General features: G+C 41.5%; 1 protein-coding gene and 1 pseudogene across 38 annotated transcripts in view; both read right to left on the bottom strand.

The window, feature by feature from the left end:
• Positions 1-3,311: 3,311 nt before the first annotated feature.
• LOC117062289 lies at positions 3,312-5,259 on the bottom strand (annotated as a pseudogene). Its single transcript, XR_004428288.1, has one exon. The product of XR_004428288.1 is annotated as an uncharacterized LOC117062289 (transcript).
• MAP4K4 (mitogen-activated protein kinase kinase kinase kinase 4) overlaps positions 4,292-14,915 on the bottom strand; it is a 191,606-nt gene continuing 180,982 nt past the window's right edge. For 23 of the 37 annotated variants that reach the window (XM_033175642.1, XM_033175646.1, XM_033175648.1 and 20 more), the window contains 5 exons: positions 12,709-12,809; positions 11,014-11,187; positions 10,333-10,492; positions 9,340-9,479; positions 6,004-6,844 (listed from right to left, as the gene is read on the bottom strand). In XM_033175642.1, the coding sequence (XP_033031533.1) occupies positions 6,761-6,844; positions 9,340-9,479; positions 10,333-10,492; positions 11,014-11,187; positions 12,709-12,809 (659 nt within the window). In that variant the 3' untranslated portion in view covers positions 6,004-6,760. Of the gene's footprint in view, positions 6,845-9,339; positions 9,480-10,332; positions 10,493-11,013; positions 11,188-12,708; positions 12,810-14,915 lie in introns of all 37 variants that reach the window. The other 14 variants (XM_033175652.1, XM_033175645.1, XM_033175677.1 and 11 more) reach the window with 3 other exon arrangements.

Consider the following 14,915-nt stretch of genomic DNA (forward strand, 5'->3'; position numbering starts at 1 on the left):
GATCTAATTTGAAGCCTTGTCCTGCTGTGTCCCTCTCCTGTGATGAGGCTACACGTGGTCCCTGTATCTAAGTGTGACCTGACCACCAAAGGGCGTCATCTCTCTCTTCAAAATCCATGCAGTTCAAACTCACACCAGCTATTCTGGCAGCTGCATGCTGTTATAGCTTAAAAGTGTAAGTCTCTTTTACACACACAGTTACTAAAGGCTCTGCTTTAACATCTAGAATATACTAAGCACTGTTCCAAGTAGCCCCTTTAGTTAATTCTGCATTTCCCCGAAGGAGCACCATACCTTAAGACTGTCCTCAGCAGACAGTGGTTGCTCAATTGCTACATTGACCAGAACGCCACCAAGTTCCCAGAAGTTTACTAGTGTCTACACTTACTCAATGAGGTATCCTGCAAATGACAGTCTGGGGACAGTGAGGCCTTCCAGGAGGCAGCACTGAGGAAACGTGCTCTATGCCAGTAAGATACACGAGGTGCCAACAGGACAAGGCCCTTGTGAAATGTGGCCGCTCCCTGTGTTTGCCAAGGATCAGAAAAGGATCCCAGCTCAGCAAAACCAGCTCTTATGTCCCCTCCTAGGGGTGAGCCCACATAAGTTAGAGGGGACAACCTCAGAACCCTGATTTAGGATCTGGACACAAAGAAAGCCCATATAGGTCCCAACCTTTCCGGGTTGGAGGTCCGCTCTCCGCAGCAGGTGGGGCCTATGTTGGCGACTGTGCTTCCAGAACGGTCCCCCATTCCAAAACTTGACTTGCTGCATCTGACCTATGAGAAGCCTACATTTGGCATCAAGATCATCTGTGGAAAAGGGATCCCTGGGTTTCCAGGAGCTTCAACTGAAAACACACCTAGCAGGAACCCATTTCTGCAGCCGCTTCTTGAAGAGCTGACACGTGCTACAACATGGATGAGCTATGTGACAAGAGCCAGTCACAAAAGACCACACAGTGACTGGCTCCATTTCTGTAAATGTCCAGAACAGCCAATCTATAGCGAGAGAAAGTAGAGTAGGGACTACCTAAAGCTTGGGCGGGGTGGGGGGGAAAGGAGGGGGTGGAGGGAGGCAGCCATTGGAGGATAACAGCAAATATATCGAGCATTATCTTGAGGTAATAAAAACATGTGAAAATTGTCAGTGATGGACTCACAACTAAATAGACTACAGGCCACCCAATTGTCTACTTAAATGGGTGACTTATGCAGTATGTGAATTTTATCTCATGAAGCTGTCAAAGAATCAGGAAGTACTCAATACCATTTATTGTGGAACGGCTGCTTAATATTAGTTTCTAAAAGCTGTAGTTCCATCAGGGTAAGAGCAGAATGGCATTGGTCAGCTCTGTCCGATTCCCTCCACAGAGCTCTGGTGAGCAACCTGCCTGCATTTTACACTTTTGGCCAAAATAGAAATGAGGATTTTTTTTTTTTTTTTGAGACGGAGTCTTGCTCTGTCCCCCAGGCTGGAGTGCAGTGGCGCGATCTCGGCTCACTGCAAGCTCCGCCTCCCGGGTTCACGCCATTCTCCTGCCTCAGCCTCCCCAGTAGCTGGGACTACAGGCGCCCGCCACCTCGCCCGGCTAGTTTTTTGTATTTTTTAGTAGAGACGGGGTTTCACCGTGTTAGCCAGGATGGTCTGGATCTCCTGACCTCGTGATCCGCCTGTCTCGGCCTCCCAAAGTGCTGGGATTACAGGCTTGAGAAAATGAGGATTTTTTAAAAGTCATTTTGTGGTGGAGTATCTAATCCAAATTTCTTAGAAACAAGCAAGGATCCTTGCAGTGTTATTCCAGCACCCAAGCTCCAGCTGGAGGGACTGGTGAGTACCAGGAATCTGTTAAGGGACAGGATGGCCCATGCCCAGTTCAGTGGAGCTCTGCAGCCCTCCTGGGGCTGCACTTCCCCAGCACTTCCTCGCCCATCCCACACTGCACAGGTGGGCTGGTTTTCCCTTGGATTAGCATAGGAGTTATTTCATGCTACTTAAGCAAATAGCCAGGGAATCTGAGTGCCTGCTCTGTGCCAGCCATTATGTTTGGTAGTTCAGGAGGAGCAGTGTTTGAATTTAGTTAAGTGGTTAAATTTGAGAAACAATCTCGGCTAATATGCAGGCTATGCATCCTTTAGGAAATAGTGAACAAGATAACAGCAAAGAAGCTGGGCAGGACAGAGGCAAAGATGAGCCTGTTTCAGGAAGAATGTGACACATGGATACAGTCTGATTCACCTAAGGGAGAGGTAGACCAGGTATGGGAACGTAGCATTTGAGTGCCTATCTTTTCCCGTAAGAAAATATAGTAACTACTTTCCCAAAGTTTTGATCCCTTAGCCATTTTACTTTACAGAATACATTAGCTACTTCTGCTTAATGAAGCTTTTTTTTTAAGTAGATGCCAGAGAATGCACCATTTTACTGTATTTTTTAATGTGATGCCAAAGACACAGAGCTGGTGTTGGCTGAAGGGTCTTGATTGGATCCCCCGTTGCTTCCTTTAAGTTAAATCTCAACCAACGGAGGAGAAAGTTGGAACAGGAGGAATGCATGACGGTCTCAAGAAAACTCCACCAGATTTTTACTGCTAATCATCCACCAACTGCAACACATCAAGTAGGAAAAGAAAAATCTTACTCATCTGACAGCCTAAGTACTTACAGTTTTATTTTCACATTAGAGATAACATGTTTCTAGGATGAAGCACGACGTGGTTTATTAATATACCTAATTGATGACGATGTAGCACAGGCAGCCGCGGAGACTAAGGCGAAGTGCCCATACTGAGAGCGTGGCCCCAGTTCTGCCTGACGAGGATCATGCCTACCAGGCCTATGGGGGGTTGATGGTGAACCCCAGCGCTTAGACACAATGACCTTACATTGAAGAGACTCCAGTTATTAGACCCAAGTTAGTATTTATGCGCCAAACTGAGAAAGAGCTACTTTAATTGTCCTATTACAGACATCATGCTGTTTTACTTTTTGATGCAAATTCAAAACTGCAAAAATGCAACACTATTTCTTTCCTAAGGATAAGGACCAGCTTTACTCCATATTGGCTTCAGGAACATGGTGATGGAGGTTCATCTCCCACTTCATCTCTGAGATCTTTAGACAAACACTGGCTACGTTCATAATCTACGCCTGGCTTTGGGCAAGCCCCTGTCGTCTGAGACAGCAGAATACAGGGGCCTGCTCTGGTGCAGGCAGCTCAGGAGAGGCAGGTGTGTGCATAAAATATGGATCCTCACAGGAAGGAAACATTCTGAAGGGTCAGAACATATTTGAAACTCATGTCACATAAAATAGGTGTCATTTTTACTTTATTTAAGGAAAAAAGGTTGGGGGGACAACAGTAATTTTCATAATACACAGTAGACAAGTTAGCACTGCAAAAAAAAAAAAAAAAAAAAAAGGGCTGTGTACTTGCCACCAGTCTGCTTTGCAGCTTTTATAATTAGTAAATTTAATGCAGTTTGTCATTTGTATTACTATTTAGCAAATTAATAATTGGCAAAATTAGGGTAAGTGTGCTACAACTAAGACGAAAACCTAAATAACCCATTAAAAAAATCACTTAAACCATAAATATGTGGTGCGCATTAGTGTAACAAAATCATTTTTGTAAACATTTTCTCCAACATTAACATGTGCATGAGAAAAGAGAACACTGCACTCAATACAGAAAGGGTTGCTCTGATTTCAATACAGAAAGGTTATCACTTACGAAACCTTTGAGTAAACCTAGAGACATTTTTGTTTTGTTTGGAAGAGCACTCCTGTAACAGTTCAATGTTCCATATGTAATGGTATCATTACAATACTGTTTTCTCCTGGAATTTTGCCATATTGGCACTTCTGTGAAGAAGTCACTACCCTGTAAAAGGGGGGAAAATAACTCCTTTCCTAAAAGAATCTAAACATTTCAACGATTCCCAATCTTTTATGGAGAAACTTCACTGGGTACCTGCATCAAGCTATAGCAACTCAATCTGGTTTACAAGGGGGTGAGGCTAAGAAGGGAAGGAAAAAAGGCAAGTAAAGCACAGACCAGGAAGCCCCCGCCTAGAGGGACAAAGGGTGGCCCAATTTCAGTAACTTATGTCCAACGATGGATTCCATTCAGTTCACCACAAACACCAAGAGAGTGCCCACGGGGTGCCTGGAGCTACACAAGCAGAGCAAGCACAACTCGGTGTGAGCTCAGACCCCTTCACCACCTATGGAAAGCCAGTTTTCCTCAAGTTCTAAGCACTTGGTAATTCCAGTGAAACACCATTTGCATGTTTTGTGTAACCCTTGACTTACAGATGTGCAGCTTCAAGTCTTTGGATAATGTAAGACCACGATGCCACATTCTTTGTTCTCTGCCTTCTTCCACTTAACATCAGACATTGAGCATTTCTTCAAAGACATCTGCCCACCTTTTACTGTTCTCTAAAGCCAGGAAAGGAGCCACAGTCACCTGTGCCTTTCCTTCTTCTCTTGATATGTACACAAGTGTGTTCACTGTGGCATGTTTCATCTTATGAGAAGCCTACACATGGATATAAATCACAAGCAGGAATTTAATTCTAACCAAAGTCCTGTGGCGATGGAATCCAGCCTACCTCAAATCCCTTTAAAGGTAGGATTAACTTTTCAACCTTCTCTAGGTTAATTACAAACCAGTAGGCGGCTTTGGCCTTCAGCACTGCTCCAATGAAACATTCATTTCCATCTTCTTTTCCCTCCCCAAAAAGTAAGGCTTCTCAGCTTATCTTGTCTTTATGGGTATACACAAAACCACCAGCTGCTGTGTCTGCATTCACGGGTGCATGTACTTGTCTTACCAGATGTTTGTAGCTCAAAGGAGGGCCTTTTTCAAAAATACTGAACCAGGAAGAGGAAACCGACAGGGGCCAGAGTGGGTGCCACGTGGGATGGGAAGCAAACAGGTACAAATGGCTGCTGTGTTTAGGTGGGTGGGGGCAGAGGGAAAATCCCCCATTTGCACAATATACAGGAAAACTAACCACAAAGGAAGATTAAGCCTAAAACACAGCACGTTTCTTCTGATGACTGAGGTTAAAGCAGCCATAATGCAGTATTTCCACTCGGAACTCGACAAGAGGAAAGATGGCAGGACTGGGACACGGAGCCCTGATCTTTTTCTGAGACGGTAACATCCTTAGGGGAGCTGAGTGATGACCATGAAGCCATGAAACAGATTCTTTCTCAAGACATTTATTACAAATGTCATGAATATATTCATAAAGTAAAATTGGTTTAAAAAACAGAGAACAAGAGAGCAAGTGAGAAAACGAGAAAAGCCAGGACTTCGGTATTACACCTAAAACACAGAAGATGCCGACTTCATGAATAAGCAGAATTAACTACATTCTTAAAATAGTTTTAGTGCATTGCATTTTTAGAAAAGGGAAACTCCCCCGCCCACAAGAAAAGGTTCCTGCAACACTGAACAGTTTGTGTGACTATTCTAATGTGACCACCTGTCTGCTACCACCCACCTCCCACATCGAGAACAATGAGATCTCTTGTGTCATGGGCTGCAGTTGCCCCATCAACCTTTAATGCTGAATCTGGTGAAAACAAAGCATTCTGCTTTCTAAACTTGGAAGTAAATTGCATCAGCCTTAAGGCTATTTCCCATCTTCATGGACAGTTCTTGTGCCTGCTGACTTGTGACAATAAAAGTCAAACTTCAATCTGGTCGTTTTGGTATTAAGATTAAATTAAACATTAATGGTTTCTTCCAAAAACATATAAACTAAATCACCTCTCAATGCATTAAGAACAATGAGGTAGGCAAAAAAAATAAACATGTGGTTTGAACTTTTTTCTTTCTTCTGCAAGTGCAGACTGTGGTAAAACTGTTGTTGCACTTCTAGGTTTAAACAAAAATTAAACCTTTAACTGAGGCAGTGCTAATACTGTCACACAACAAAGTTCTGGCCATTATACAAAATGCACACGTTTTCTTTTTCTTTTTTTTTCCTTTTTTTTTTTTGTTTAGAACCATCTGCACATGATTTAGGCAACCTGGTACACAGAAAAATGACTGAGTTCTTGGCCAGGACCCCCCACCCCAAATCCAAAGAAACAAAATGGGACCCCTTAACCCACCCCACCCCATCTCCCAAGCCCCACCCACAAAAAAGTTATCCTAGTAACTGTGTCTTTCACATTTTATAAATATTAACTTCTTAAACCTGCATCTTCTTCTTTGTCCACATATTGTCACATTACAAAAAAGAAATGTCAATTAAATACACTGTTAATGTTACTATATTAAATCTGCTCTCTGCTTCAGCACTCTGCTCCTTTTACCACCACTTCTCACCTCCTTGTGCCCACTGCCAATAAAACCAACGGCATGTTCATCGTCGCCACTGTCAGACACCCACAAGACAGAGTCATTCAGAGACAAGGAATTCTGGAGCTGGAGGAAAGGTGTTTGCTTTCCAGTATGATGCTCAATCCCAAACACTTATAGCACCTGATGGTAGAATCTGAACAGCACCAGCTGCATTGCAGCCTTGATTTATTTTGAAGAAAAAAAAAAAAAAAAAAAGAATGGGGATAAACTGGTAAAACAGGAACAGAAAGGAGGGGAGAGAACCCAACACATGAGGTCTGCACACACAGCTGTCCTGGTTGCCCTCGGTGCAGCTCCGAGCTCCAGTTAGAAGGAATCCCAAGTTCTCAGGATCTTGAAGACTCTGGAGGCCAGTAACCCCTGGATCGCACTGCTTCTACCAGCTCAGAAGAGAAGTCCTGCCTAAGGTCATGAAATAAACCTGACTGCTGCCACCAGACCGAACAGAGGCAAAGAACACCTGCAAAAGCCAGAAAAGAGAGGGCATGGTTACCATGGTCATGCAGCACTTCCAGCCAGGGAATCTAAGCCACCATCATCCTCAACACTGTACCAGAAGCTGACACCCCCAAAGAGCCTTTTCAAAAGAAACTCTGAGGCCGGGCGCAGTGACTCACACCTGTAATCCCAGCACTTTGAGAGGCCAGGAGTTCCAGATTGGTTTGGCCAACATGGTGAAACCCGTCTCTACTAAAAACACCATGTGGTGGCACACACCTGTAATCCCAGCTACTCAGGAGGATGGGGCATAAGAATCAATCACTTCAACCCAGGAGATGGAGGCTGCAGTGAGCCAAGATCACACCACTGCACTCCAGCCTGGGCAACAGAGGGAAACTCTATCTCAAAAAAAAGACCGGCGCAGTGGCTCACGCCCGTAATCCCAGCACTTTGGGAGGCCAAGACAGGTGGCTCATCATGCAGTCAGGAGTTCAAGACTAGCCTGGCCAAGATGGTGAAACCCCGTCTCTACTAAAAATACAAAAAATTAGCTGGGCATGGTGGTGGGCGCCTGTAATCCCAGCTACTCAGGAGGCTGAGGCAGAGAATTGCTTGAACCCAGGAGGCAGAGGCTGCAGTGAGCTGAGATCACACCACTGCACTCCAGCCCGGGCAACAGAGCGAGACTCCATCATCAAAACAACCAACCAACCAACCCACAAAAACCTCTGGGGCAATTATGAATTTATACTTTGTAAGGAGTGACCATCTGCAGCCAATTTTTATTACAACTCAGGCTTGTTACTACTAACTCCTTATACATTGGCATATTGTGAGAACACAAAGAAAGAAATGGATGTTTCTGAAGAGTTATTTCTTTCTGCTTCTACTGTTAACATCTTCTAATAAATAAATGTCTTTAAAAAACACAATGAGCAACAGGGAACACTCCTTAACAACGAATTTCTTTTTAAAAATCAACAAAAAATGTATTAATTCTTTTTTTTTTTTTTCCCGAGACGGAGTCTCGCTCTGTCACCCAGGCTGGAGTGCAGTGGCCAGATCTCAGCTCACTGCAAGCTCCGCCTCCCGGGTTTACGCCATTCTCCTGCCTCAGCCTCCCGAGTAGCTGGGACTACAGGCGTCCGCCACCTCGCCCGGCTAGATTTTTGTATTTTTTAGTAGAGACGGGGTTTCACCGTGTTAGCCAGGATGGTCTTGATCTCCTGACCTCGTGATCCGCCTGTCTCGGCCTCCCAAACTGCTGGGATTACAGGCTTGAGCCACCGCGCCCGGCCAAATGTATTAATTCTTCATATAATCCATAAAGTAATAGAATTTTTGTGCCTTTTATTAATAAATCTTAAAGGACATGACATGCATGATAAAAATATTTAAGTGCCTGAAATTCAAAGAATGTTATAGTTGCAGCTACAGTAAATATACTTAGGAAAGTATAGGCCAACAAGCTGACAAAATCCTGGATTAGGTCTGAGCTATAGAGATTTTCAAGGTCACAGATTTGGAAGATAATCTGTAGGCAAAACTCCACTTGAAACTGAGTTGTACGGTTGCAGAAGACACCGGGTAGGGGTGAAGCAACTTTGTGTTTGGGATGTATTGGGCAAGCAGGACCAGCTGCCAAGGACAGATGTATAGTTTCTTCTTTCTCACATTAAATGATTAAATGTTTAAATCTGAGAACTGGGCTGACTGCTAATCTGTCAATGTGAGGCAAAAGGTGGAAACGTTCTTCAGAGTCAAGTTTCAAAGGTCTGACTGGACAGAAGAAAAAAAGGGGAGGCTTAGTACAAATCAGTTCCACCCTCGATGCCTTCTCCCTTGGCAAACAGGGATGGGTCAACGCCCCTGGCCATCTACCTGCTCCACTCCAAAGCCAGTTTGAAAGGGACTTCCTGGGAGGAAGCTGCCACAGGAGTCATCCCTGGAGTGATATGGCCAGTTTTGAAAAGCAAAGGGGGTGTGATGCCATGGGGTCTCAGATGCAGGAGGTCATGTTATGTCTGCATAAGATGATTTTTACTGTGAAACATTTCTGACATGCAAACCTAGGAAGCAATTTCATCACTCACAGACTAACAAGGGGCATCTTCTTGACACACATCACGCGAGAGGAACCTTTCCATGTAGGCAAATCGCACGGTGGTTCCTTCCACTCACAAAAGAATTTCAGTCAACTAAACTGGCAGCTTTTATCTTCCCTATCTCTAAACTAATTGTTATGTCCTAGACAGGTCATCTAATAGAGTTAAAAATATATATACAAAGCAAAACCCAAATATGTTAATTTCTACAAAGGAAAAATATCTGTATCCCCTCATAGCAAAAAGCAAAACATACCCCAATCCTCACAAACATGACTAAAAAGGAAAGTTTAAAAAGTTCCTTGATTATTTTTATCAAAACCCCAAGGAAATTAATAATCAAACTCCATGCAAAACAAGTCATTACTAAGACAGAGTAACTAAAAAGAATCCATAACAAAACCATTACCTTGTCATTGCGTTCACACAAGAATTTTAGTCTTTGAGCCCTTTTGTGCATGAACACACCATCCAAGTGCCCAGTTTCCACAGATCGGATCTCTATGGCCTTCTCTCCCCAGCCCATTGTCTGATTGGATCGAATATATGCTTTTGGGGAGGGAAAAATTACAAACCATTAAAGATAAGGAAACAGCCCTCAAAAGATGTTGCTTATGTGATAAACAAATATTTTCATAATTTTAAATCTTTTAAAAATTTTAAATTTAAATGCCTAGCATTTAAATATTTGTTTTCAAGGAACTCTGCCTTTGTAACCACCTTGTCCATTCTGTGAAGGAGTGACTTGCATCAATGGTTGATCTATTTCATTTTCCTTAGGCCTTTCATGCCTATCTAGAAAAATGACCCACTGAGTTTAGAGTTTAGTGCATAGATTTTTATCAATCCAATCACGAGAAAAGGCAGGGAAGAGAAACGATGAGTGACCAGAGACAGTGACTTAACTACAATAAAACCAAAATAGTTTTGGAATAGAAACCCATGAAAATGTCAAATATCAGTCTTTATTACTGAATGCAAACTAGAAAACTACACACAAGGCTGTTTGTAGTTACGGTTCTACCATTCTCAAGTGCAAATAATTTCCCTTTCTCTCCGTCTCCCTTTACCAATTCGTTACCAATTCTCTGTCTCCCTTTACAAAGTGGTCAACAAAAACATGTCTGATTTTCCTCTGGATGTTTTAAGGATTAAATGAGAGATTATGATAACAGGATTTTTAAAGTATAAAATAATTTCTTGGATTTTGTTGTAAAATAGACCTATGACTATTTCCACGGCCTACAATCTAACTTTCCACCATCTACTGCCAACCACTCTGTTCAATGGTAGCCAAAAGGTCTGAAGGACATATAAAATCAGCATGATAAATACATGCAGTCTCAGACACAGCTCCACTTTCACAAATGCTGCCTTTCCCCTTTCCCCAAGTTCTCCATACCTACTGACGTAGGCATCTCTCCCCATTGTAGAACTACATCCTTGGTGATCCTTCCATATGTGTTTACATAAACCCCCTCATCTTCATAGCACACCAAAAGCTCCATTCCATCTGTATTGGGGAGGATGATGATTGCATGGGGTTTGATGCTACACTGGATCTAGAGAACACGAACAAAGTACAGGGAAGAATGTCTGTGGTTATTTCCAGCCCTGTGAAAGTGCTCAGTAAGACTCTTGGTGAATGCACTGGTACCATATCCCTGGTGATAAATACAACAATTAGATAACATTTTAGAATATTCATGCAATATATATCCCCAAGTCTGCTTTTTCCCAGTAATATACTCTACTGACTCACATCTCCTGAGGCCCATGAAACATATTTGGATGCTGGGCTCCAATTGAGAACCACTCCCAACCCAGGGATGTTCTGGCCTGCCAGCAACTGCCCCAAATCCATCCCATGTTAGTCAAAGCAAGGGCTAAGAGGTTTTCACAAGGGCTCCACAGAGCCAGGAAGGTGGATTTCCACTTGTCTAAGAGCATGGAGCTACTGAAAATTGCTTATCATTTAAATACTCACCCCCACACCAAGGGGAAATGAAGAATCCCTGCTTGTGTTAGTTCACTAAGCAGAGTAAAGAAAAAAGTCAGAACAAAATGAAGCCAGTCAACCAACCATAGAGTGTGGGTTCTTTCTTACGTGTGTTGGTAGATAAATGTCATAGACTGATCCGGAATCCACATCAACAGCATGGAATCCAGCACAGGATCCATAGATCACTTTCAACCTCTGGCCTTCCTCAACAGTGAGATCCACCAGTAATGGCTTATGTACCAATTCTCCAAATGACTGCAAAGAAGCCGTAAGAGAGAAATGAGAAGATGAAGGAGAACTTACTTCTAACAGATCAAACTAGAGAAGACCCAACATACTCAGTTATTCAATTACTGAGCCACACTGGCAACAACCGTAAGGCAACAATACTCTGCAAAATTAGTCTTTATTATGTTTTTGCCTGTTAATTAGCATCTGGAAGACACTTCTTCCAGAAGTTATGTTCCAAATCTCCCTATCCAGACCAAGATTTCTGCTCTGTCACTTACTGTGCTGTTGGCTGCCTTGATCAGAAAAGCATGCACAGTAAAATAGCGAGGACTTTCCTAAGCATACTACTCAACTATTCAAATGCACAGGAGAGTGACAGGAGTTGTAGGAGTCACACACTGAAAACTGTATCACTATTACCATACTAATCTCTATTTGAACTATAAAGATCTCTAATTTTCTGACTAGACTAAAATGGTGAAAAGGCTGTATGTGCTACAACAGCTTGGATTGTGCTGGTGGTCTCCGTTTTTCATTGACATCACTACCCACAGTTCACGAGACTAGGATAATGAAACAGCAGCTTTAAATCAGGTAATATGTATAAAACCAACTAGTACGGTACCTGGTATATAAAGAATATCAAGGTCAGATCTCAGAAGATAATATAACTGTATAACCAATCATCTTTATTCAGTAACACTTGGATTTATTTTTTAAGCAAATATTGTAACTCCATTTATCCTGCTTCACTGGGAAATCAAGCACTAGGCAATCCAAAAATATAAGTTTTCCAAATAAATGAAACTTACCCCTTCAATAAAATAAAATAAAAAAACTATTCTAAAAAGCCAATCACCAGGCAATGTGAGGTATATTTGTAAATTCCGTGAGTGTTTTTGTGAACTCACAAATGAAAACAGTCGTAATTTTAACACTAAGTACTCAATCATTTACTTTCCTAAAACTGTATACATGCAAAATGGCAAAAACATCTTAATTTATACATGAGTTCAGATGTTATACCTGAGTTTTTTATTTAAACAAAAATGGAATCATATGAAATATTTTAACGTTTTTCACTTACTATATAATGTTCTTTGTCATTAGCATTTCTGTAATTTAATTTTTAATTAGTATTTTATGAACATAGACCTTAAAACTGCCCGTCAGACAGTTTTGTTATCAAAAACACATCTAAATCTTTATACGCATCCATGACTCAGGTGAAGGTCACCTTTTTAACTGGAGGGTGGAAATGCTGTTCTCTTTTCCTCTGTTACCACATTGCCAGATCAATTGAAGTGTCTACATTTATCTCTCTCTCCTTCTCATTCTGTGGGCTTAGAAAGCAGATTAACTAAGCTTATTACATTACATTACATTACATTAGAACTGGTTTCTTATGATAAAGTTATATGCTATATGAGCACATAGCTTTTATATTAGCAATTTTAACAGTTCAGACTTTTTAAACGTATTCCCTGACTCTTGGTTGCAGCTTGCATGGCCAATACTATTTTTAAATTCACTTGATGTTGTTACCTTAAAGGCCATAAATTTGTGATATGGCTTTGGTGCCCACGCATAGACTTCCACAGAACTCTTCAAAGCAATCACCAGAAATTTGATTCTTTCATATTTTACTGAAAAACAGTAAATAAAAAAGCAAGAGAAGCACAGTCAGTATCAACATAGCCCTCTAAACTGTTTTAGTTGTCTTCTGCAAACTTTATAAATATGCCTTCTATTTATTCATCCAAACAAGCAGGGGAAAAATTCAGAGACAGATCACACCTCATAGTTTCCTTTTCCAACTCTTTAATGTAGTTTGACCATCAATGAGTACTTTCACTAATGATCCCCATCTTCTTATAAGATTCCAAGATATTTTATAACCAAGGACAATGCCAGGTATACCACCCTAAAGTCTTCAAGGGCTCAGTATCACTCCAAATGAATAACAACATGATTAATCAGCCAAGAGACTTCTGAAACAGAGAGACCGAGGTACTCCTTACAACTTTCTCTAGTCCTGCATGGGGCTCACACACACTGAGGAAGAAAAAAGGCTTATACTAAAATATTCAGGAGTCTTGGATTCTACCAACAGAAGTATCTGTGCACAATTCCAAGTATCACTAAGACCATTTCCTGATCTACAGAAGGAGAAAAACTGCCTCCTTCCCACAGCTATTTTGGTGCCCTTACTGCCAGGCACCTCTGACAAAACAGGTACTCCCAGGGGTCCCTGACTACATGTGACTTACTAATGCAGATCCGTGATTTCTTTACAAGCTGACATCACACCACTACTTGATTCCTTCTTTGCGCATGAAAGAGAACTTGTTAACTGATAACTCCCCTTGTCAAACTCTACATATTACCACTGTTTAAATAAATCAATAAACGAACATTAAGACACAAAGTTTTCTAAGAGTTTGACTAAAACCAGTACTGTTTCTTAGACATCTGCGATGATAGAAATTCTCTGAATCTGTACTGCTAATATGATAACCACTACACACATGGGGCTATTGGACACTCAGAATGTACTAATGATATTGAGGAGCTAAATTTTAAGGTTTACTTAATTTTTATTAATTTAATATACATTTAAATAGCTCCCTGTTCTTGGTGGCAACCATAATGACAATGAATGAATGATATTATCCATATTATCCACACTTACTTCCTGAAAATACTTATGATTCATTCTGTACGAGTGACAGGCGAAAAGACTACTGTTTTGTTCTGGGGACAAGCCCAACAGACTTTTAACACATCTGCCTCTTGCTCCCCCTGTAGGATAATCTATTCATGTGCATTTCATCTGTTACAAGCTGTTTCATTACATTTAGCCTTAGATGATTTTAGTTATACCTCAACACATAAGAATACTTTCCATAAACACAGAAAATCCTAATCCTAAAATCGATCCTAGGCAGATAGTTCTACTTTCCTGTATCATCAGAATCATTTGAGATACTGAGGCAGCTCCCACAATCACCATTAACCAATGAGCTGAGGGGTGCAGACAGACTACACGAACAAGGCAATGCCAAGCATGACAACATCCCCGGGAACAGAGGAACTGATGATGTACAGATTTTCATAAACATAGAAAAAAGAAAACACGCAAGCAGAAACATTCAATAGGTCCGTAACATTAATCAGTTTTAGGTATATAGAAAAACTTCCTGTTTAAATTCTGTTAAGAATATCACATCTTTCCCATAAAACTTTAATTTAGCTAAGGTCCATTTTTTCTCCCGTATGTCTAACATTTGTCCCAGTATTTTGGTTTTTTCCTGTTAAAAAAAAAAAAAAAAAAATTGTTATGATTAGCTGGGCATGGTGGCAGGTGCCTGCAATCCCAACTACTCAGCAGGCTGAGGCAGGAGAATTGCTTGAACCCGGGAGGTGGAGGCTGCAGTGAGCTGAGATCGCACCATTGCACTCCAGACTGGGCAACAAGAGCAAAACTCCATCTCAAAAAAAAAAAAAAAGTTTTGGTTTTGTTCCTGTGAGATTTTACTTCATGAGAATCACTGCTTCATGCCAAGGAGAAAAAAACAATACAATTGCCATAAAACACTGACTGGCCAGCTGGGCTCACTTACTAGTGAGGAGCACAGTAGCTGTGTACAGGCACTTAATTCAAAATGGCAGGCCATAAGCCCTGGAGTCAAACTCTCAAACACTCTTATCAGTGCCTGCCAAGGACCTTCAGACCTCTAAGAGGAGAATAA

This window comes from Trachypithecus francoisi, unplaced genomic scaffold, assembly GCF_009764315.1.
Source record: "Trachypithecus francoisi isolate TF-2019V2 unplaced genomic scaffold, Tfra_2.0 Lachesis_group17, whole genome shotgun sequence".
Lineage (NCBI taxonomy): Eukaryota > Metazoa > Chordata > Mammalia > Primates > Cercopithecidae > Trachypithecus > Trachypithecus francoisi.